This window comes from Dromaius novaehollandiae, chromosome 5 (genome assembly GCF_036370855.1).
Source record: "Dromaius novaehollandiae isolate bDroNov1 chromosome 5, bDroNov1.hap1, whole genome shotgun sequence".
Classification (NCBI taxonomy): Eukaryota; Metazoa; Chordata; class Aves; order Casuariiformes; family Dromaiidae; genus Dromaius; species Dromaius novaehollandiae.
Genome location: NC_088102.1, coordinates 42062098 through 42086901, shown reverse-complemented (window position 1 = coordinate 42086901; position 24804 = coordinate 42062098). Strand labels below are relative to the sequence as shown.

The window sequence follows — 24804 nt, the reverse complement described above, 5'->3', positions numbered from 1 at the left end:
CTACATGCCCTGTAATACTACAACAAAAGAAATGCTCAAAAAATTATAAACAAGCCTTTAAAAAGAAAATTAATGACTTTCCTCATCCTACTCACAGCCTAAGCAAATAACCTACATCTATGAAGCTCCAGCACCAATCACTAACATAAGGATTCCCCCCTCCACCACCAGTCAAAGCATAATGGATGCACATGAGATTGAGGAAGATGGTGATGGGAACTAGATCCAGGCCATTAATAGCTTAATTAGGATAATCAAGAGAGAGGATTTACAGCATAAACTCAAGTCAAACAAGGAGGGTCTTTAGGAGAAAGAGTTCTTTGCCTTTCACAGCATAGGATTAAATAATTATACTTTGGGACTGTGCTAACAACCTAGGCTGCCCAGTAGGAATATAAGGCAGATGACACAGCCTTCAAGTGCCTAAAGTCTAGGGTATGTATCCCAGTTTTTATTTCTGTTGTGCATTTATTTTTTTGTTTTTCCAGAAAATTTTCAAGCGTTATGACACGGATCATTCTGGAACGATTAACAGCTATGAGATGCGTAACGCAGTCAATGATGCAGGTACTTCCCCTAGTAGTCAGTGCCTAACAGTTGAAGAAACAGGAGAGAGTAGATGGAGGTGAAACCTCATTTTAGTTGCTGTGTTACAGAGCAGAAACAGGAATGTCATGCAGCCTTTGAAAGACCCTAGAGAAATTCCAAAATCACTTTTTTCCTCCAGCAGAGGTTTTCAAATATCCAGAGCACAAGTATTGTATGCCTACCGACCAAATAATCTCTTTGACTCTTTGCACTTTTTAACGAATAATGCTTTGCCATTGTAAGGTTCTTTCATTCAAGCTCTCACAAACCTGATGTGACCTCCCTTCTCACGTGCCACGTTTTACACAGCAGTAGGAAGTTATCCATCCCCCCCGGCACCCACCCCCACGGCCCGAGGTAGCAGCTGTGATGGGGCAGAGCCCTATTCCCAACATGCTGACTGCGTCCGCAAGGAGCACTGGCCTGAGGGAGGGCATCCTGTCTGCCAGCAGCACTGCTCTAGATGGGGGTAGTTGGCACTTGGCTAGACTGTACGCAGAGGTTGCTATACCATCTCCTTTGGCTCTGGCTGCAGAGCAGATCCACACCTCTTGTTGAAGATCCACCCCATGCAGTAGCTGGTAGCTGCCCAGGCAGCGAGGAGACTGAGCCACTGTGGTCTCAGTCTCCTCTTCTACCTGCACAGCAACAACAAAGAGTGGTTTTGTAATAGTTGCAATTAATGGAATTCATCTTGCCAAGAGAGATTGTTAACATGTCTTGCTTCTTCTCTCAAACACACTGGTGAGCTTGTTTCTGTAGACAGCAGGCTCCCCATAGCAAATGTATCACCTCCTGTTTCTTTAAGAGAGCAAGATGACTTCTTTATTCAGAAAATCAGAAGTTTCACTATATGTGTGATGATTTCAGTGTCCCTTGATCTTCACTGGTATCTTGGTACATCAAACAGTTACCAGTAACAGTTCATCAAGGAGTAGAAACAGATGGCTATATTTTACTTTACAAAAAGTCAGTAACTCAGTTCTTCATTAATCTGGATTTGGACTCTTGCAACAGGAGAAACATGGGTCATTTTGTATTTTCCAGGTTTTCATTCTCACCAGGAAAGTCAATGTAAAATAATTTATTTAAATACCTCCTGCCCTGAACACATTTTACAATAAAAAGTTCCAAATCCAGTCTCAGTATTTTAACTTAGAGACCACACATAACCTTGCATTTAGCCAGCAAACAACGGTGCCAAAATCATTAAAGTTCCTTTAAGAAGTTAGGTGGCATATTACATCAGTCAGTGCTGTAGTTTGATAACACCAAACCAAGAAGTTACCCACTTATCTATTTTTCAGCCACTGCATAACTGCGCATAGCAACTTCGTCCTACGTTTCCATGTCCCAGTTTTTGTTTTTTCACTCTTATCAGACTAACCTAAATTTTAAGCTCTTTGCTGTAGATTCCTCTTCATATTTACAGTATGAGATAATTCATATGCTATCAGAATTCCAAAATATTAATTTCAAAATGTTTTTTCTATTTTAAGAAAATAGCCTGACACAGGAAAGCTCCTTCTAGCTTCATTTCATTTTGTGGCTGTAGTAGTATTTCATCCCACTTGAGCCTAGGCTGGGCCTGGGAAGTGCTTGAGGCGGGCTAAACCTTTTCTCTAGGATTTAGTGGCACAAGCGCTTCCCTGCAGCTGTGGTCCAGCTGTGCCCCGTTTCTCATCCTCTGCAGGCTTTCGCCTGAACAACCAGCTCTACGACATCATTACAATGCGCTACGCCGACAAGAACATGAACATTGACTTCAACAGCTTCATCTGCTGCTTTGTGCGACTGGATGCTATGTTCAGTGAGTGGCTATCCCACTTCTACTGCATTTCTCCTCTCAGAAATATGTTATTGTGCTTGAAAAAAAGTTGTTTTAAAGCACTACTGTCTATATATAGTTCTAATAATTTAAGATATGTGCTCAGGGGTTCTAAAATACGACAACCATCCCATACAAACCCAAAAGAAAATAAGCCATTGTATTTCTCTAATATTAGCTAAAGAAAAGCATAGCAGAAATACTTGGTAACCAAGTAAATACGTATCTGCACAAGTTTGCAAAGCACTCTGGGAACATAATTTGGTTTGCTATATGGGATCATCTTTACTTGCTAGCACAGTGATTTGCTCTATTCCATGTATTTTTCTTTCATTGCTTTAGGAGCGTTCCAGGCCTTTGATAAAGATGGAGATGGAATCATTAAACTCAATGTCTTGGAGGTAAATAGTCTTATTCCAGTATTTCTAACACACCGTCACAATATTGAGTTTTGATCTTATTATTCATTGCACATATTCTTGAGGAAGCCTATGAGAATTGGTCTGAAATCGTCATCCAGTTGGTAAGAGTCCACAAAACCTGCTAAAAATTTTACTACTGATTTTACATAGAAAATGTATGTATACATGCTCTGCCAGCTACAGCTGTTGTACAAGACTCCAGTTGGTGCGTAAGTACACAACTGGAGGGCAGACAACTGTCTTTTCATATCATCTTTAACATGTTTCAGAAACATTTTTGAGAGCTTTTTTTTATGAGGCAATTTAATTAAACATACTTTATTTTAAATGTGTTAACTGATAACCAGGGTCAATTTAGTTCCTAACTGTTTTTTAATCTTATTCAGCAGACTTAGAAAGTTTAAATTTAAAAGCATGTCTTCTCCTAGGGAGAACATAGAAAAATTTCACTCCCCTTTTGCAAAGAAAGGAATTTGAGCAAGAAGCCTTAGACAAAATTCCCCACCACTAAAATGCCTGCCAGCTACAGCAATTAAAGTCTTTCAATACTACTATGTTGAAAGATGCTAGCAAGCTCTATACAACAAAAGTAGTAATGTGAGTTAGTTTTAAAGTGTTGTTTCAGATTTATCTTGTGAGAAAATGAGGCAAAAACTCCCTCTGGTCTTTAAGTCAAAAATCACCATGACACAAAGTAGTTATAATCCTCCCGTATCGATACCACATTCTAATCATCTGTTCCTTTATTTATGGAAGAGGAATGGACTTGGTGAGGATCAGAATCTACCTGGGTGATGGGTGAGCAGCCAAGCAGGCCTCGCAGTAGCATAATTCTGTGGCACAACCTTAAATTCATTCCCAGCACTCGTTTACACATTCACATTGTACAGAGCCTTGCACGAGGGGCTGCAGTTACCAGGTGCCTAGGGATGGGCTCAAGCTTCAAAGATCACCACTTCCTCAGACATCCACAGGCAGGTCCGAGGAGCAGCAAGCCAGCTGCCACATCCCTGTCTCTACTGCACAAAGTTCGGCTGCTGCAGGAGCAGGACCAGCAGCTGGGCAATGACTTCTTTGCTTTCTCCCTCCCCTTCCCACAGCATTTACCAGCTTCAATTGTAATTCCATTAAGCAATCAATTCTGATAATAATGCAGTAATCACACTGTCCAGGAGCATAGCAAATTTGAAAACCAGAGGAGGGAGGGCCATAGATGTGTAACAAAGAGCTGTATTATTTGCATCTATTCACATGTGGGAAGAACAATAAGAAAGTGGAGCATAGCCCTGAAGAAGCAGTGGAGGAATGAACCAAGGGGCATTTAGTAGAGCTAAAGCTGTTCCTCTCTCATTACTGTGCCACACAGGCAGCAGGCTCCAGATCATGAAAAAGAGGGACAGACTGAGCAATTGCCTGCCCTGTGTCCTCTCACCTTCTTTGCCCCCACCTCCATACTGCACTAGGTCCTGTGCCTCGATAAAAACAAGTCTTCTGTTCTGTACTCCTATTCTCCTGAATTCTAACTTTTCTTCTAGTGGCTGCAGCTCACGATGTATGCGTAACACCAGAGCCATCTGCCAGCAGCATTAAGAACACACTCAAGATACCTGCTGAATGCAACTAGCTCCGTTCATCCCCAAGTGGCAACAAGAACACTTCCTCGCGTACAGGCTTCGCTTGCCGAGATGAATAGCACAGAGCGCCAGACGACCACACTCCCGCAGGGAGACGAGTGCTTGTATTCTGTAACTACTTTTGTATCATCTCCCTGGCATTTTACTTGGAGCAACAACAACTTATTTATGACTAAGTTAAACTTTTTCTGCATGGTAGTCATGGAGCATGCACCATTATTCTGCTTAGGCTGGCAACTAGAAATCTTCCCCAAAGTCAGTACAAAGGCAAAGCTGGAACTGTATCTGAACTGTGAAAGTGTTTAGTACCACCCTGTAATCAGTCATCTACTCTTTGCCTTGATATTGGTTCAATCACTGTAGCCTCTTCATAATTTCGACTGAGCATTTCACATGAAGTTGTGGTAGATCTACATTAATATTATGCATCCCAATCATTTATGTTGTTATAGATGTGGCTATGAGGGTTCATTTTCTGCTACGCTAGAAACTTGGAAGTCAGGCAAAAGAAACTGGTATCCAGATGCATTTTTAAATCTTGGTCTAGTGCCCCAGCAAGTGTCAGAACTGAGCAACCAGACACTTCTAATATCTCAATACTATCTCAATTACATATTGGATTTTTTTCTTTTTTAACTGTAACTGCTTTCTCTGTAGAATAGAGAAACTGATTTGCAATTCCAGAAATAAAATACCTCTTACGCATATAAATATACATACACTTTTTTTTCCCCCAGAGTCCTATTTTGTTGGAAATATTCTGAATGGAATGATTAACAGGTGATGGAGTCTCCTTTAACTTCAAAATATGTTTTAGCTATACCCCAACTACAGTCCTTTACTTTCTACTGGTTATCATTTAAAAGCTCAGCTTTTTTGTAGCTTAGTGAAATGTATGTCACATTAGATCCACTACTTCTAGCATTTGGAAGTACGATTATCACCCCTTATTACCGCATGGTCCTCTCAATTTCTATGTTGTTAATTTTGGGGACTGTTCTGTTTGTGCACAAGTCCAGGCTGGCTTAAATTTTCTTTGATAACCCCCTCCCCCTCCTGCCTATTCCCAGCAATGATCTGAGGATCTTCTAGAAGGTGCATCTATCCATCTGGTTTAATTATTATCTTCCTTATGACATTGGCTCCCTAGATTTGATGTAAACTGCAAGAGAAGATAAAAATTACTAACTGCACCTTAGCAAAACTTTCATGGATCAATAAATTTAAAAAGTACCTGACTGATAAAGAGAGCAAATAAGCAGCAGGTTTTTGATATAGGTTATCCACCACAACAGTGATTAACGCCACAATCAAGATGAGGTATAAAACTATTTCCTCACAGTATTCTGTTATTTCCTTACTGTAAAAGGTGTCTTCCACTCTAGCCATTAGGAAAATCACAGATACTTTATGATATCATGGCCATTTGGGGAAGACTATTAGAATGATTAAGTACAAGTAATTTTATTTCACTGGAAATACATTAACTGGGCTTTGTCCATGTCTAGCTTTCTTTTGAAGGAGCAGAGGGGAATGAAATGGTGAGCCTTCTCCCACCACTCTCTTGAGCACATAGCAGCTTCAGAAGTTCTACAGCAAATATGAAATCAGCTTAAGATCTCAAATATTTTCAAGTTAGTTCTTTGAATGCATTAAAAGCAAGCACTGGAGCTTAGAGGTTCTCTTATCATCAGCTTTAAGGATGCCAGACTTTCAGAACTGGTCAATCATTGATCAATACAAAAATGGAAGGAAAAATAAAAAGTGCAAGAAAAAGGTTTAGAGAGATCAGCTTCGCCAGGACCACCTTTCATTGAGGGGAAAGCCCTTGCCACTTGCATGTGTACACAAAACAAAATCTGTTTTTGCCAAATTCAGTACTTTAAAAAGTGCATTCTATTTTCTGAACCAATTTTAACATTGTTGAAAAGGAGTGAGTCAAATGAAAAGCTCCAATTTTTTTCATTTAAACATATTTTATGAAGGCTTAAACATGCAATTTTAAGATTAGAACATCTGCTTAATAACCACAACAAAGGATGAACTTTCTCTTAGTTCTCTAGCACTACAAAGAAAAAAAGCAATCCACTATTGTGAAGTGCAATTGCAAAAAAGAATCCTCTCATCCACTGAAAGTTATTCTGTTAAGTAGCACATTTAACTGACAGATTGTTAAGAAAAAAAATAACTTTTGGCTATAAAGTTCTTCATGTTGTCTTGCACTGTAAGCTACTATTCTTAAAGAGTAAGAAAATCCTATGACTGCTCTAAGGAAAAGTTATTCTCCTTGAAATCCAACTTTTGCTTTAACCATAATTAAACTTTCAAGATGACTGGAATACTAAGAGCCCTGGGTTCCAGACTTGTGTAATCTCCATTAAACTATTGTTTTCCACATTAAAAAATACGGCATTAAGATGGTCTTTGTTGGGGTGCTCAGAAAAGAAACAAAATCTAGCAGGCAAAAGATCACAATCAGGATTTTTGATTGGCTTCTCAAAACAGGCTCTTAAATTCCTGGTGAGCAAGCTCTAGAGAGCTTCTCTTTGCAAAGCATCCTGAAGCAGGGCAGTCGGTGTGTCACTCTGGAGGCACAGCTGGGTAGACAACTTGCATTTTCCCCAGGCCACTGGAACGTACAGCTTCAAGCTGTCCTGTCTGATTTTATCCAGCCTTCTTAAAAATCAAAAAAAAAAAAAAATCCAGAACAAAGTCAAGTTCTACAGAATCTTTTAAAGAATCATTCTATTCAAAACAAAGAAGAATCAGGCTGACAAACCATATAAGGAATTTTATTTTTATTTTATTTCTCTTTTTTTACTGTGTAAAGTTTCGTTATTATGCTCACAGCTTTGTACCAAAATGAAAGAGGAAAACATGGTCAATCTGTGCACACGTGCTACACAGCTTAAATTATTAAATATTCAGTCATGTTGTTTTATTCCACTTTCATTCTTCAAAAAGACTGTTTAACACTTACAGCAAAATGAAACTGAGAAGCTGGCAGGTACATATAACAAAACATTACCTACGCAGTTTGCTCTTTACTTTCACTAGTAAATATTTTACAAACGATAGCTGAAACTGTTTCCTTATCCTTCCTTACATATTCTGCAATTCTGGACAACAGACTGTGTGAGTAATAGTACCATACAAATCCTGAAAACTGGGGATTCATCTGTACCTGTGTTTTAATTAAAAAGGAAACAATATTTTCTCAAAACTACGTGTTTATCCCTGGGAACCTACCATTTATTGCCAGTTAGAGTTTTCAGTTATTGTTTATCTTGATCCAGCAATATTAGAGTGTACAGTCTGAAAATGTGCATTTAAAACTGCACTGCTTCGAACACACTGCACAACCAGACTCCTGCTATTTTGTAGTCAGCTCATGCTTTGACAACATCTTTAAATAATCTGCAGTCCACACAGAAGTTACATGAGGCAAACAGAAGCTGGGGTATTTAATGCACCTTTGTACCAACAGATTTGACAGCTTTCCCTCCCACCCCTTCCCACATACAGACAACAGGCAGGCACCTTTGTACCAAAATATTTTAATATCCCTTGCTGACCAAAAGTCACTAGTGCGTATCTGAAGCAGCAGCACTAGGCTATATAGTATTGCACTGTCAGTTAGCAGTTATTTTTCACTGTGATTTGAAGAAAAAAAGAACAAAAAATCTAGACCAATGTCTGCATTATCCTATGATTCAATACATGTGGGGAAATTTGGTGGTGGGGAAGGTTAAGCTTTGTGACACATAATAGGTTTATGTGATAATTTTATGCTACTCGGGCCCTCCTTTTTGAGCTTGGGTAGGATTTAGTATACAGATGGCACAACAAATTCTCACACTTTTGAAGAGAATGACATAACCAATTTGAGTAACTCATGGCCCATTCTTTATATCATAACAAAGCACAATAGCTCTGAGTACTTTATAGCCACCAAGGAGGGTCACAGCTTAATTAAACACAATGTCAGTACTGCTAGGAGGAAAACAGTGGCCTGCACCCCAATAGGATTGCCCTGTTTAGTCAGCCATATACTAAGTCCAGAGCTCATTATTTAGCATTTGAGTAATAGAAAATCCCCCAAACCTCAGCTAAACACAAAACCCCCCTTCTAGTCACTCTTCCACCCACATTTTACTTGCATAAAAACCAAAAACAGTCTTGAACATAGGCTTCATATGTGCAGTACTGCTTTTCCTGCAAATATTATTTTCTAAAGTTTAGAAATATTCCCCATTCCCAAAGTTATTCCACTCTTTCTTTGACTGGAGGTATATCAGAAGCCAGAATCCTAACTAAGTGGCAAAACTAAAGAGGATATCTGATTAATGGCTATCAAGCCAAGGCATTAGCTTACCAGCTACTGTCTGCAATTGCCTCTAGAAGAAGCAAATGGCCATTAATGAAAGCTGCGTGCAATTCCAGTTGAACAAACAGGAACTGCAAAGCAGTCTGGGGAATTTCACATCTTCAGGACAGCTTTGTAGCAAATCCTTTCAAGATATCCTCAGGACAACAAGGCAGCACAGTGTTTTCCTCCGAGCCCCCAAGCAATTTTTATTTATAAAGCAAAACTGTATATACACTCATCCAGCTCTGCAATTTCCCCACCTCTTACTAGTTTTAAGATTCTTAAGGTGCATCTGATAGGACCTACCAAATAACAAAAGACATCACTACTAAAGCTGGATTTCAGAAGTCCAGCCTTTGGGGGAGGACTGTTTTCAAGGACAGATAAGGAAATATCTTGGATACCTTGAAATGGACTACAAGAAAGGGAAGCCTGCTTATACCAATGAGAAAAGATAAGCCTTATAAGCAAACAGGAATGCAAATAAAGTGTAATAACTTTATCTGCTGCAACACTTAATGAGAAGGATCTTCAGGCATTCCTGAAAACAAAGTCATCAGCTGAAAGAAAATGAAGAACTGCAAGGAAAAAGTAACAAAATCTGCTCTCACACACCAGCTTTCAGAATGATAGGAACACTCCACATGCTTGTCCTCAGACTACACAGCTCCACACCTTCACTTCAATCACATCTACAAAGGACAGCTTGAAAAGTTCACACTGTTTATTCCACACCTTTACATGCTCCCTCTTTACAGCCTGCATCAGAAAACAATTACACTGCTCAGAGAGCTCCCTGATCATCTCTTAAATTGCTTCATCCACAGACCATGGCAAAACAAAACAAAACCCAAAAACAAAACAACCCACAAAAAATAAAACTAAAAATCCCTCAGACAAGGTCCAAGTCGCATACTGTTTTTCTTTCCCCTCCTCTCAAACAGTTTAACAAAAAAACCTCCCACAAAACAAAACAAAAAAACCCACAGGAGTTTTGGAACCATGAGGATTCCTATGTGTTTGAAGTAGGATGCTACTGTATCTCATTCCCAATTTATCCCCATCTCTCTTGAGAAAAAAACCCATCAATGTCAAGTAACTGCAGAGAAAGACGCCTCAGCTGAGACAGTATAAAAACAGTGTGCTTCAGAGGAGGCCCTGAAGTCCCCTGGTTAGTGGCAGAGCAGAACACCCATGGGCTTCCCTCAGTCACTTTCTTGGCCTAAAAAGGCTTCTTTGTGATCAAAGAACAAGGCTATGAAATGTATTTGGTCTGAAGTTGGCATGTCTGAGCCTCAGACTAGTAGTGAAAGCAACACCCAGTGAAATGAGTGCTTTCTACTTGTTTGAAACGCACTGGACTAATTTATAAGCAGCTCAGTTTGGAAGCTGGGTTATCTTTACGTTCTGGATACAGTTTGAAAGAACCTCTGCTTTTTTATCCTCAGCTGCAGGTTAAGCAAAAGCGAACAAAAGGCTCTTTGCTAAATTAATCCTGTTATTTAAGACAACACCTCAAATGGAAGTAGTATGTTTCACTGTACTTTATGGAAAAATTAGATTAAGTTTGCCACCCCAAGGGGCAACTGCAGAGGAGCCCTGAGCAGTATAAAGAGTCTTCCCCTCTGCAGCAGCTTCTCTGTGGTACATTACATGGGAAAGAATTGTTTCTACAAATGCATATAATGTACATTTTGTAACCCCAGCTTCTGCTTGAGAACTTTGGACTCTAAAATCCTGCTTCATTACAAGAGAAACAAAATACCAAAGTGGATGCACTTAGACACCTCATGCCGTTGCATTTCTATGTTTGCTATACCATGAAGACACAGGACTACAAGGTCAGTCATTAAGATTCCATACCAGATTTCACTGACAAGATAAACAATTTGGCAAGATGAACTACCAAATAAAATCAGGAATCCAACTCGTGTTGTATCAAGATAGCAGTGGTTATGCTGGTATTTAACTGTAAAACAAAAGAGCTGATACTAGTCTCTCCTTTCTTGTACAAAAGCACCTATATTTAAAGAGACTAAGATCACTAAGCGGGTTAGTGTAGCCGCTGTTCTGGTTGGTTTGCTTCTACTGGCACATCTCTTCAAGAAGTGACTGCTTTCCTCTAAAAACACCTTAGGAAGTATAATGTTGAGGGCAGTCTGTATATATTGTGCCAGTTATAGCAATTTTTAGACAAGGAATAAAAATAGGCATAAATTAGAGTTAACATTAAAAAAACAATTAATTTATTCCAGTTCTCCATAAAATACCTTTTCTTTTTATGAAGAAAACCAAAACATACACTGAATATTCAGGTTACACTTGTCAGAATTTGTGATATTCTATTCGCAGAATTCTATTAAAATTGGCTAAAAACCTGGATACAACATAAAAACAGACATGTCTTAGTCAGACGCCTAACAGATTTTAAGGTGAGTTTGCAAACACCAGCGCTTATTGTAATCTAATTTCTCAGCACCCCTCTGGACTTCCAAAAGACGCTCAGAATATGCTTCTTCAAAAAAACAAGGCAGACAAGAGGGGGGATATTCTTATCTGTCAGTGAATTAAAAACTTGCAAGATTCTTCCATTTGGGCCCAGTCTTAATAGACTAGCCTTATTTCTACAGAGCGCAATACAACCTGCAGTCTCTGTAGCAAGGCATTTCAGCCCCACTCCTGTTTTGCATTCCAAGTTGGAAAAGAAAAGAGGAAAGACTGGAGTAAGAAATGGGTGCTATTTGGAATAATTCTGATGTATAAAATTACTTCCCAATGTGGGAGGTGAAAAGCTTCATGAGTCAATCCTGCTGTCATCCTCAGCATGTCTTTCAATGTGTCCTACAGCATCCTAGAAAAGAACAAGAGTAGTCAGTTAAGAACAAAACAAAAAAAACCCCACACGTTTGCAAAGGATTCTACAAAGCTCAATGCAATGGCATTCTGGAAAAAAGAAATTATTGGCTTAACACTTCTAAAAACCCATGCCAAACTATTAAATCATATCTATAATATAAAATATCTCACATACGACATAATCCAAGGCAAATAAGAAAAAGCTCCCGTTCTAAGTAGAAGGGTGTATCAGATAAATACATTATATCTGAAGTCAGTGCTTCGAAAGAAATTAAAGACTACTTCTGCTTTTCAGCTCTCAGAGCAACTGCCTTCCACTGTGTATCTTGAACAGCATTCAACAAGAAGGCAGTTTATACCGCCAAAGGGTAACGTGAGTTTTACTGGTCAGTGTATAGACAACAAACCCTCCCTCCACCTCTCAACTCTTCCATTTTGTTCATCTGTGCTAACATTTACTCAGAAATTTACAGATTCAATACTTTTTTTTTTTAAAAAAGCAAAACTAACCCCATGTGAAGAACAAACAGCACCTAACATCTACAAAAATGGGGGGGGTGGTGGTGAACAGAAAATTAAGAATATAAAAAAACATTTTCAGATTGATGCATGCCCATCTTAAAAATAAAATTCTACTACTACAAAAACTTGAAAGCCTCTAGACTATAGTTACCAGAACTTCCTTTAACATTTCAAAATGTTAATGATTTCCATATCAGATTTTAAGATCATACTGTTTCAAACTGACCGCATCTCAAGCTATCACACTTAGCTGTGCTCTTCATTCATCACAGGTTAACCTCTGCTAATCTTTCCTGATCATAACTACATTCAGTTAAGCCTGCTAAGACTAGAAGAATTTAACCATCTTAAAGAGATATAAGAGCAAGTCCCACAATTGTGATGACTATATACTTCATACCTGGGGTTTTTAACCTTTCTGTTATACTACCAAATACAAGCACATTACTTCCACCACATACCTGCTTGGAACCTTTCCTGGAAGTAAAGAAAGCATCACAGTTCTTCCAACGACACTTTAGGGTCTGAAAATTTGGATTGGTGTGGTCAGTTAATAAGTGTTGTTTCAGATGGTCCACAACTCCAAAGATCAGTGAACATCCATGCCACTGGTGGAAAAATCATGTCAGCATAAGCCAGAGAGAAAGAATTTTAGCTAATTTCTTTTATTCTTACAACTCAACAATATTCCAACAAGACTGTTCAGAGACACATTCCTCCAATAGTTTTCAACCTTCTCAATCTGTCTTCATTCTCAGTGGTCTCTAGTACTTTAACTGTAGCTTTACAGAGATTTTTTTTCTGCCTCTAGTCAAGCCTAGACCACCAGAAAAAAAATGGGAGGAGGAAGAGATGAACTAAACCTTTACAGAATTAAAGCCTACCTTAGAGGAAGTAATTAGGAATTAAATCAAACTTCTTTAGCACAGTATATCAGCTTTTCTGTGCAACTCAGCTGGAGTTCTTGGTTTTAAAGAGTTATATGCCACTATCTAAAACTTTTGGGAAAAAAAATTTAAGATGCAAATTTAAGATGCTATTATTGACCTGCCTCAAAGCACATACATAGACTAAAAGACTCAGAGAAGCAACTAGTCACATATTTTCAGTTTTTTAAAAAAGATTACTGACGTATAATAAAAGTTAAGCCATCTAAGACTCTGAATTGTGACCACCATCAGCAGATTAGTCTAAGAACTATAGCAAAGAAAGACTAAAAACACTTTGCTCATTACCCAGCAACGATAATTCTGCATCAGATTAAGCCTCACAGCTCTGACACTACCATCATAGCATCCAGTGTAGATCTGTAAAAGAAAAATTTATGAGAAAGGAAGTTGAGAATAACAGGAAAAAAATGCAGTAGCATTTTGAAGAAGGCTTAAGGGTAGGCTATGTTAGGTGAACAACAAAACATCAACACAACACACAAGGCTTCAAAATTGAAGAAGTGAGTCTAAGCTAACTCTTTTAAGATTTAAATTCATGGTTTACAAAAACCTACTAGGAAATGTTTTCATAACTTCTATCATGGATAGTGCCACATTTGTAAGAGTTTAGAAAACTTTAAAATATAAAGTTATTGTCCACTGAAGCAAAAAACCAGTTATCCCACCCCCCCCAACCCCAACCCCCCAAAAAAGCCCTTAGGTGTAAATGTCAAGTTTCCAGGACTTTACCAGTTAAATGTATACGCAGAGAGGGATGGGGGAGGAAAGAGAAGGAAGAACACCAGGATTTCAGAAACAAAGTTGAAATAGACCTCAAAAAGGCAGGCAAAATGACATCCTAAAAGCTTCCCCCTCCCCACTTTTCTTTTTTTTGGGGGGAGGGGGTGGGTGGGAATGCTCTATGCAAAATTGTCCTTTGGAAAAAATACATGTTAGATGCTCATAATCCTACAGAAATTATTCATTAAGGTGAGGGGCAGGGGGAAGAAGTCTTCACATAATATAGAAAACTCTGCAAGCTGAAGATCTTATTTGTCATCTATTTCACATCTTTTTGTCCCTTGGAAATTCATTACCAGGATATAAAAACCTTTGGGTGAAGGACTACACCTTGCTATTTAGCTTACCACAGAAAATTATTGTTTCATTCTTCACTAAGCTGCTCAGCCTGAGTGCACTTAGGCTCGCCATCTCACCCACAGAAGAAGAGAAATGAAGACTGTATGTATTCCAGTTAGTGGTAGATCAGCTCTGTTAGACTTGATTCTTTTCTTATTATACATAATAACTGTAAATCTTATTTTACAATCTGAAAGAAAGTTTGGGAACATATTCCTGTATATATGGGCAACAGTAAATGCTTTTAGTGGCTATTTCAAGCACGTAAATATCCAGGAGTGCTTCTGAACCCTACCTTGCTGCTGATGCATGAAGCAATCTGTGCATCTGAATCAACTGCATACCTTTGCCTAGCTTCTTTCAAAGTTAACAGACATTTGACTGTGAGTGATGTTTTTCTCTAGCATCTGTGTGACTAGCTTTAGTAAAAGTTAAACAGGACTGAAACACTTGAAAAGGGGGAATATTTTAGTATTTCTAGACTCTTCAATGCAGTCATCACTGTAAAGAGAACTATAGTTCCAAGATTACAGTAAGTTACAAGGTAACTGTTTTTCCCCAAACAATAGTATTATATAAGTACAAAGCTATAATAGCAAACTGTATTTGTGGCTGACATTTCTAAGTTCCTCTGTTTAACAAAGTCGGAGAGCAGGTTGATTTCATTATCTGAAAAGAAAACCAACAAAACTAATTTCCACAAGCGTACGCAAGACAACCTTCTATATGAGACCAACAAAAAGAAGGAAGTTACCATGCTCTTATGGATGGTCATGCACATGATCATGTCTGTGTGGCCTCCATAGACTTGCAAGCGGTCATGTGACTTGAAAAAAACAGAAACAGACGTTTAATAGCATGATATTTTATAGATGTTTTCATGGATGTGCAAATGACACAATGCTTCTAAGAGCAGCTGCCTAAATATTTGGCATCCAACCCCCCCCACACACACTGGATTCTAAACTTCATAGACACCGTGAAAGCTTACTGTTTTGCTTGCATTACTCATATGAGCCTTTTTTTGTCTAACTAAACACTTAGTGTTTCAAGCAAAGAAAACTGACATATCTCTGCTTCTCTGCACACTCATCCTTGGATAACCCTGGTTCTTGGATGACTCTGGTTCTACAAAATGTTTAGGTCATATTCTTTAAAATCCATGTTTATTAGTTATGAAGACAACCATACGTTCTGAGTGACAGGAAAGAGAGGAATGGGCCAGGGACCAATAAGCACTTCTATTTGACTCTGGAACCGTTAATGACACTAACACATATTAGATAAATCTCATTAATAATCCTCTATTTTCTTACCTGTAGTTCATAAACACGAACAAATTTATCTAGGCAGGCGGTCACCATCACCTTCCCCAGAATGTTCACAACTGTTACTGCATGGTTATGGCCTTTGTAGATCCGTACCAGCTCTCCAGTCTGCGCCAAGACAAAGCAAAGGCAAATAGTTTTTTTTCCCCTCCTCCCCCCTTCTTTAAACTTAATTTTAGTCTCACCTAGATAGGATAGCTAGTTTCAACCCTTAGTATTCAGACAATAGAAACACTCTTTATTAGGCTTCCATTTCCTGTTAAGGTACTTTTAAGGTTACAATTCTTTGCTAAAGCAGGCCTTTTCTTTGCTCAAGCTAAAACACACAGCTGTTTCAGTCCAAAAGAAATGCACGCCACTGTTGAAAAGAGTACTTCCTCTCTTTCCATCATTAGCTACATGTCCCCACCCATCCTGCACTACTACTGTGCCAAAACTACTATTGATGCAGCCATAAGAAGCAGGATCAGGAAAAAATTAGCCTAATACAGAGAAATATACAACTTTTTTGTCATTTGAATTTTAAGTGTGGTAAGTTTCTTAATTTAACTCACTGCATAGGCATGTGAATGCTTGTGCTAGCACAGAGGAAAGATGGGCTAAAAGAGGATGGGAAAGCCCAGCTGGAGACAAAGCATTCATGTGTATTAAAATGATTTTAGAATCAGCTTGTTTGAAACCACTCAGTTTGTGTTCTTCCAGTTTTTCCTGTAATAAAGAAACTATTCCCCTAGTCAGAAAAATCACTCTCATGGCCTTGCTCTGAACCCTTTCCTGATTTTCAGCACCTTTGAAGCAACTGGCAAAAGCAAGACCCCCAGATAAGAAGGTGTTACATATACTGCAAGAGTCAGTATGTTTAATGGTTATGTTTCCCTAGGTATTTTACCCTCGGGGCCCCTCCTTAGTTAGCTATAGCGCATAGACACATTAAAAGGGCCATACTATACTGCTGCCCTTTTTGGAGGCTAGTCTGCCCAACAGTGAGTAAAGAATTTTGGAAATACTGACTTTGTAGCACAGGATTTCACTGTCTTAATGGCAAAAGCCATTTCAACTTTATAGACGACTTACATGAATGTTGTGAGCATGGACAGATTGATCACTGGAGCCACTGAATACCAGATCATTCACAACCTTACCAAAAAAAAAAAAAAAAGTTAATTTCCATAACAGATAAGAAAATGATGCAGCGAAGCATTCCGACACTGTTCAGTTCAAAGTTGCAATGTAGCAGTTCCTCTGAGGGCCTTAAAAATTAACTGAGAATATTAAAAAGACAAAAAACAAAAAAACCCCACTGAATTCCTTACGTAAAGGCTAGAAAATGTATTAAGCTACCCTAATGACAGCTTTTGACACTTCACAATTGACATTAGAAGCTGTTAACTTGCAGCTCACCAACCAGGCCAACCCAACCCAACCCAACCCACCCACTGCCTGTTCTCAGGGACAACTAAGTAGCTGACTAGGGGCCAAGAGCTGCACTGCTCAGGCAAGCACATATACCAACTTGCAATCTCAGAAGCCAGAAACTGAAAAGGAGAAAAAACAATCAGATATCCACTAAAAGTCTTCACTTCAGGATTAAGTTAGCCATGGAACAGCACATGGAAAACAGCCTGCTCTGCAAGTCCCTCCAATAGCTTACAGTGCCCATGGGGCATTTCCTAGAAATGCAAAACATTTATATTTAAAGTTACATCATTCTATCTCCATACACATTCGGACAGAAACAACAAAAATAAAAAAGGTAGAATAGCAGTGAAACGTAGCACTTTAGAGACATCACACATCCAGTTAACACAACCAGCCCTGTGGACGCACCCAGACACTACACATTATGACAGTTTGGCCAAACACAGAAATCATAGTGAAGTCCACAAATATCATAATATATATGATTATATATAATCATAATTTATATAAAAGACTGTATTTAGAAAAATACTGATTTTTCTACTAAAAAGGAAGAATACCTTTCTAGAGCTACATTTTTCCAATTTCTGCAGAGGTTTGTATACTGAGGGCATGTGAAAGCCAGCTTCCCTTTCTCCCCCAACTTCTCCCTCCAGCCTCCTATTTTGGCAAACTCATTTTCCAAGACTCCCTGAAGCTTCTAGCAATCTGAAATAAACATGCCTCCTACATACAGCAACAGCAATGGTTTTCCTGGGAACCTCAGATATGGCAGCAAGACAGAGACAATTTTCCTATCAAATTATTCAGTTTTTGTAATTTAAAACAGAGAAGCCACCCATTCCCTACTACAATCTACTGAATATTAGATGAAGAAGAAAAAGGAGAAGGCAGGAGGAAGCACCCCATTCTTTGTCGAAAATGTATTTTCAAAGACACTTACCTTCATGCAGAGTATCGTCTTGCTGTGACCTTCGAGTGTTCGGAGGAGCAGCCCGTTCCGAGCATCTCGCACGCTGATGGTACAGTCATAGGAGCCCACTACCAACAACTTGCGTGCTCCTTCCTGAGCTGTGGCTAGACAACTCACTGCTCTAGGGCCATGGCATTCAAAGGTATCCACTTGCTTGTTGTTCTATCGGAGGCAGGGAAGAAAGATATTTAAGAATTAAAATTCTGTTACTGACAACATGACTAGACAATTGAGTCTTTTTTGTGCTGTACTTGGTATGGCATCTGAAGTGCATTTGATACAGCATACGATCTTAGCTTAGTAACACACAATTTCAGTAGTGGGTAAGAGTAACCTCTAAACAGCTAAGTTTCCAAATCAAGGAAATAATTCCTTATTTTGGGCTTGGATTTTCTGTCTTAAAAAAACATTTAACAATGGTCCTTTAAATCCTCCTTACAAGTTAGGGCAAGGAGAAGAAGTAGCACTAATTCTGCAGTGATTAAGGAGAAAAACACATACAGGTACACACATACATTTCTATTCTCTCTTCCTTGAGAGAAGTCAACGCAGCTGGCATATTTCGCGATACTTAAAAAGCAAATACTTTTAGAGTAAGAAAGATTTTCCCCACCATAGATTTAAGATAAGGGTTATTTGAAAATAACTTAAGATTTTCACTAGGATGCTATGGCTCAAGCCAAGACAACTTGATAGAACGATAAGATGTGGCCTTTCTTTTCCTGTCAAGGATAATTTGAGAAATTAGTCTAGGATATACACAGAAGAATAATCATAATAATTATTTAAATAACCACTTTTTTCCCTCCTTTTTAATATTATGTAGACTGCTGATTAAGTCTCTTTGTCAAAAAACGGTGTGAATGAGCCTCTTCTATAACCCCAAATAGAGCAGGCAAAACCAGCAATGCATTAAAGCATTTCACACTGCTTTCATGGGCATAAAAAGAGTATTCACAAGCAGTCATCCCTGTTAGTAAACCTCTCAGGACACACAACTGGTAGACCAGGCAGAAACTTAAAATCACCAGGAGAAATATGACAGTAACATAGCAGTTGAGAGAAAGGCAAATGGATGGAAGCGGAGAAGAACAGCTTCATGTACTGACAAGATCAAGACATAGAAGTGACCTTTGTACTTATGCCAAAATGCTTTAATTACAAATATACTTACTACTCAAGAGAAAGAACAGAAAGAAGCAAAAAGTGAAGAGAAACAGCACTGCAACAAGCTTTTAGGTGCCAATATTTGAACCAACTAACCTTTATGCTGAACGTAACCACACTGCCATTTGCAAGGCCTGCATAAAGGATCCGCCATCTACTGTGTAAACAGAGCACTCGATCTTCCAATTTAAACTGTTCCATGCACTCTTTGGTCTGGCAGAAGAAAGAAATATTTAAAACATTTCATTAACTGAAAACAATTTCGTGAAAAGACCCTGAAGTGAATGATGATTTTCATCTACAAGCTGCATTTCTGGAACTAACACAGGGCTGGAGAAAAACACTTCAGAAGGTCTAATGCCACACAGCAATTTGATCCTGGTTTTAATCAGCTCACCCTGATCTTTGATATCTGTCAGTACTTCAGCAACCAGTTACAACCAGAAAAGCCTTCTTCTACTACCAACCCCTAATGTATATACAAGTTTACATTACAAACTGCATATATGAAAAATACGCTGTTAACTGTTTGAGTTCAAGGAATCCCTTTGAAATCCCCTATATGGAAGCACCATGAATCACTAGCTTAATAGTGCAAGGCTCAAAAGCCTTTGATAATTTGCCCCCCAATGCAGATATTTCTAGACATTCAAGCTGCATGTTGGACAAGCCTTCTTACCATTTATCCTTAAAAAGTCCAGCTTCAGAAAGTCTCAGTCTGCTCCATTTCAGCTGCCCTCAGAACATTAGATACCTGTTCTCCTCTCAACAGCTGACCAACAGAGAGAACTGAGCCCTCCATAACCAATGAAGAAAGCTACAAATACAGTCAGTCAACTTCAATATTGATGGCCAGGCAACTGTCCAGCACTTCAGAGTTCCCAACGTTCAGCTAACCCCTTTCAGGCCACTCTGGCAAAAACTCTGTGACTTTAACTAGCCAAAAGATTAGGGTAGTAAATCACTTTATGGTTGGTTTGGGTGTTTTTCCTGCTCCAGCCTCACTAGGTGTGAAGTGGGGCTCATATCCAGTTCACAAAGGTTTAAAAGACTTAAAAGGCTTGCTTATTTTATATTTGCAAAGTCCACACACAGAATCACACAGGATGGCTGGGGTTGGAAGGGACTTCTGGAGATCAGCTAGTCCAACGCCCCTACTCAAGCAGGGTCACCTAAAGCATGTTGCCCAGGACGCTATCCCTTGAAACACTCGCATAAAAAAAGCAGTAGATGTTAGTCAGAGCTCAAATACCTTGATATTGTAACAATTGATAGTGTGGTCACTTGAGCCAGTGTAGAGTGCTGCATTCTTCCCATTTGTCTGAGTGACTAGGAGGCAGTTCACTTTTGAAGTATGTCCTTCAAAGATGGCTACACACTTCCTGCTCTAAAAAGCAAGGCACAGGGTCTGTTAATATATTTTTCCATAATGCATCTCAGGATCTGTGCCTGATGGAGTAAGGTGGGAAAGCTAACAAAACAGCAGGATGCACACAGCTATCTCCTCTTACCCCTCTCATAGCAGGGAAGGGTAGGGGTGGGGGGGAGGGGGAAAGAGAGATTTGAAGAAAACATAAGATAATAAAACCTTTAAGCCCCTGAAAAAGCAGCTACTTCCTTAACTACATAGTAAGGCTTTAAAAAAACAAAAACAAAACAAAAAAACCCACAACACTCACATGCCATGGATTTGCAGCCTTGTAACTGCAATTACTATCACACCATTGCCTCAACCTTACTTACAACCAGATTGTAGGCACAAACAGTTTTGTCTGCTGAGCAGGTGTATAACAAATTCCCAAAAATCTGAATAGCATTCACTGCAGCCAGATGTCCTTCAAAGCTCCCCTCTGTAGGTTCTTCATCCTCACCTGGCTCTGAAGACACTTCTGTAGAATAGAGAGACATACGCATTTTGATTATGTTAATACACCCATGCAAATATGCTACTATTTTTTATATTACCAAACAGCAGAACTATTATGTTGGGTCAGCATCTTTAAAATCGGATGTCATAGTAATTCTCGACTGGAGGCTTTAAGTGGTAGAGGGTGATATAAAATGCCGGGAAGACCTTTGGACAATATTAAGCCCAGAAAGATCTTTAACATAGCAAAAGGATTGTATTATTTGTTGTTTTATCCCACAGCTTAACAGGAGTCTGGGAAGTGGGGGAGAGGGGATGGGGGGCGCAGAGGAGTCAAGGCACAAAACATCTAAAGAGGAGTAACACAAGTGAGGAGCATTTATGACTTTCCACTTCAATTTTTAGTGCAGGTTTTTATCTTCAGGACAAAATCCTTCCTCTAGAAGTAGCCTGATTTAAACTTAACTCAAATTCTTGCAAGATACCATACACAGTTGAAGCAGAGGGAAAAAAAAAGGAGGGGAAAAAAAAGAAGCTTAAGAAATATACCTGAAGAGTTCTTTGATCCTCTTAGTGATGATATGGAAGTCTGTGTCTCAGCCACACTGTAACACAAAAATAAAAGGTAAAGTACTGATGTAACACTCCAGAATACAAGACTCTACATTAAGTAGAATATGGTCTGTGATAGATAAGCTCAAAAATGAAGTTTTCACAGAGAAGGGCCTTGTTCTAATGATTATAGAAATTAGTAGGTAACAATACACATTTGCTTGTTAGTTGAAAGTAAATTCAATTTATAACATGTAGAAGGACACTTCCCCCCCATTTCAGTGCTAAAATTCCTGAATGGAATAACAGGCTAGAGATGTTGTAAAGCTTTCTGAATGGGAGGGGGAAGCATCTTACAAATATTGTTTAATGCTTTTGCTTTTGAAAAATCTACCATAACCTCACCTTTTTTTCACATCATCCCTATAATTTGTGCCAATCTCACTGGTAGAGCTCACTTCATCATAACCAGAGCAAGATGCTTCTAGGACTGCTTGGTCAACGGAGCTGCGTGAATCCCTTTTGGATGGGCTGTCTGGTTTCTCATCTCCCGATCCAGATGAACCAATGTCAACCACCTCATACTGAGGGGTTGCAATTTCCACTAGTTCCAGAGAAGTATCACTGTCATTTGCATCTTTGTTTCTTGCTGTCTGCATAGTACCTCCATCCTCCTGTCTTGGAGGAGTGGATGTGGTAACCTTTTCTCCTTTAGGAACCTTGCCACTCTTGACTTTCCTGATGGGCTTAGAGTCAATTACATCCTGTTCTGTATCACTGTTCTCTGGCACATGGACTGCCCTCAGAGTTTTCTTCTTCCTTAACTTTCTCCTCCTCCTGTTCCCTTTTTCTGTTGGTATTAGAGTGGTTGCTGTCTGTTGTTCACACAGGTCTGCTGTCAACTTGGGATTTTTATCCATTGGCATTTCTAGAAGGACTGAATGATTTGGAAGAGAAGTGCTACACTGGTCTGGTAAAAAGCTTTCAGACACTGTTTCATTTGCTTCTCTCTTGCTAAAACCAGATGGGGAATGAGAAGGAGAAGAGTTCTCAGAAAGTCCAGCCTTTCTCCTCTCTGCAGCAGGCTTCTGAACATCTTGATTAGTGTGTTGGAAACAAGCTGTCAGCTCTGACAGGGATACGGTTGCAGAGATAACTGGACACACTGAAGTTTTCTGGCTGATCTCTTCTGAAGAAAAGAGATACTGTTATATTCATTGTATTGTTATATTCAATCTGTACAGCAATGAATATTTACGCAAAAATTGCTTTCCTTGCAATTTTTTGTTTATATTCAAATACAGGTGCAAAGGATGTATTCCTATATGTTGGATGTTTACATGCACATACAGATCTTCTGCTATTTCAGTCAGCTATTCAGCTTTTAAAAAAAGTAGCAAGGGAAAAAAAGGTTTCTGTGTACCCAGAAGCAAAAGAATGTTGCACATACTTCAAGCTGCTGACTGACCATATGCTTTTAAAGCTCTAACAGAAAACCTCTGATAAATCCTAAACTGTTGGCTTAAGATGCTACTACCATTTGCTGTGTGCCCCCTTACCAAGTCACCATTGCAGAAGACGACTGGTAGGAACCAAATGCATGCCCAGTATGCCTCAGCTGCTCAGTGACATAACTTGGAGACCTTGTGCTTAACCCATCTACATTAGCTACTTCTACCAAGTTGCCCAAACTGAACTCAGGGTAGATGAGGTGCACAAATCCCATTCCAGACCACGCTGTGACACTGTACCTACCTTGGGAGTAGTAGCACCTTAAGCCATCAGAGCAAGCTTTATAGTTTGCTTGTGGTGGACTAAGGAGCCTGGGGGAACATACTGCCTGTGGCAACTTAATTTGAAGCCAATATGAACAAAGGGATCCAACCTCACAACTGAGACAAGCTATGAGTGCAGGCAGTGTCTCACAGCTGTGTTTCCCATACCCTAGAAGAAGTTGCACTTGCAGCAACTGCAGTCTGGACCAGAATGTTTCAAGGTCATAGCATGTATCAGGTGGGATTCCTTAACACAAATGGCAAGCTAGCAGTATTTGAAAAACATTTCTCTGCTTCAGTCTCTTAGAAACAGGCAAATGAAACCAACAGCAATGCCCTGACAAAGCTGTTTGACTCTTCAAAACATCACAGTACGTATTTGATACTTCAGAATGGCCCATTCAACTAGAGATAGCTTAAACGTGCTAAACATATCCTACACTTTCCTCAGATGGGAAGTTCCAAGACAGAACTAGAATCTGCTGAAAGCATAGGGTGTATCATATTTAAACTGAATCAATGGAAAGCTGTTTTTTCCCCCCGAGCCATATAACTGGCATGCATAGCTGCAACCTGTCAGAAAGCCCTGTGTACAGAAAAAATGAACATTCATATGAGGTTTAAACGGTTACCACATTGAGTTACAGTAGAAAGAAGGCATGCAAACCCTTAGACTCTGAATACATCTCTAACGTCTCTTACCCCTCATCTCCCCTGAGATGGGGGAGGGGAGGAGGGAAGTCTCCCCAGTGTCTACCCCTGCAAGCAAACAGGACCGTTCAGTCCCCCAGTAGGAGAAGATTGCTGGTAGTTAGGGAAATAAAAGCAACCAGCTCATTCAGGTGAAGGCTGAGCTGGCTTCCTAGGCAAGCTGACAGGGCAGATACTAAGTCTCTGGAAAGTGGGCAGATTACACCCAAAGAGAATTCCTCTCCCCCAAATTACAGAATTTGTATGATGGCAAATGCTCGTTTTCCCAAAATTAACAAATTCATTTGATGGCAGATGCTCATTTTAAATGCAGCACATAAAAAGGCTGATCAATACTGCAAGCAAAATCACTTGATAAGCAAACATCAGAAGAAGATTCTTTTGGTAATTTGTGTTTACATAATAAATATAGCTAAATTGTATGACTTGAAGATTCATCTTTACGAGTAAAACAAAGTTCAGCTTCAGCTGTGCTAGCCAGAGATGTCAGTATAGCTAGGTCTGAAGACTCTGCAAGCAAGACACTTCATGCCATTGCAGCTAGCGAGCACTCAATCTTTATTTTGAATTTTCCAACTCTGTAACATTAGTTTTTAAGCAAAATGAGTCCTCTCTCCATTGATGTTTTTTTAAAAAAAAGCAAAACAAAAAAAAGCAAAACCAAAAAACATAATGGCATATGCCAATAAAAGTGGAATAGAGAAGGAAAGGTAGTAGCTTCTTT

At 39.2% G+C, this 24804-nt stretch overlaps 2 protein-coding genes across 10 annotated transcripts in view; one reads left to right on the top strand and one right to left on the bottom strand.

The window, feature by feature from the left end:
* CAPN3 (calpain 3) overlaps nt 1-5191 on the top strand; it is a 34940-nt gene extending 29749 nt beyond the window's left edge. The window contains exons 21-24 of the mRNA XM_064512591.1: nt 489-567; nt 2282-2398; nt 2759-2817; nt 4374-5191. Of these exons, the coding sequence (XP_064368661.1) occupies nt 489-567; nt 2282-2398; nt 2759-2817; nt 4374-4400 (282 nt within the window). The 3' untranslated portion in view covers nt 4401-5191. The remainder of the gene's footprint in view (nt 1-488; nt 568-2281; nt 2399-2758; nt 2818-4373) is intronic.
* Nucleotides 5192-7255: 2064 nt separating this feature from the next.
* ZNF106 (zinc finger protein 106) overlaps nt 7256-24804 on the bottom strand; it is a 44423-nt gene continuing 26874 nt past the window's right edge. For 5 of the 9 annotated variants that reach the window (XM_064512585.1, XM_026095608.2, XM_026095607.2 and 2 more), the window contains 12 exons: nt 22000-22783; nt 21592-21647; nt 20919-21064; nt 20428-20562; nt 19272-19388; nt 17979-18170; nt 16691-16753; nt 15605-15724; nt 15043-15114; nt 13455-13526; nt 12681-12827; nt 7256-11692 (listed from right to left, as the gene is read on the bottom strand). In XM_064512585.1, the coding sequence (XP_064368655.1) occupies nt 11636-11692; nt 12681-12827; nt 13455-13526; nt 15043-15114; nt 15605-15724; nt 16691-16753; nt 17979-18170; nt 19272-19388; nt 20428-20562; nt 20919-21064; nt 21592-21647; nt 22000-22783 (1961 nt within the window). In that variant the 3' untranslated portion in view covers nt 7256-11635. Of the gene's footprint in view, nt 11693-12680; nt 12828-13454; nt 13527-15042; nt 15115-15604; nt 15725-16690; nt 16754-17978; nt 18171-19271; nt 19389-20427; nt 20563-20918; nt 21065-21591; nt 21648-21999; nt 22784-24804 lie in introns of those variants that run through there. The other 4 variants (XM_026095610.2, XM_026095612.2, XM_026095613.2 and 1 more) reach the window with 3 other exon arrangements.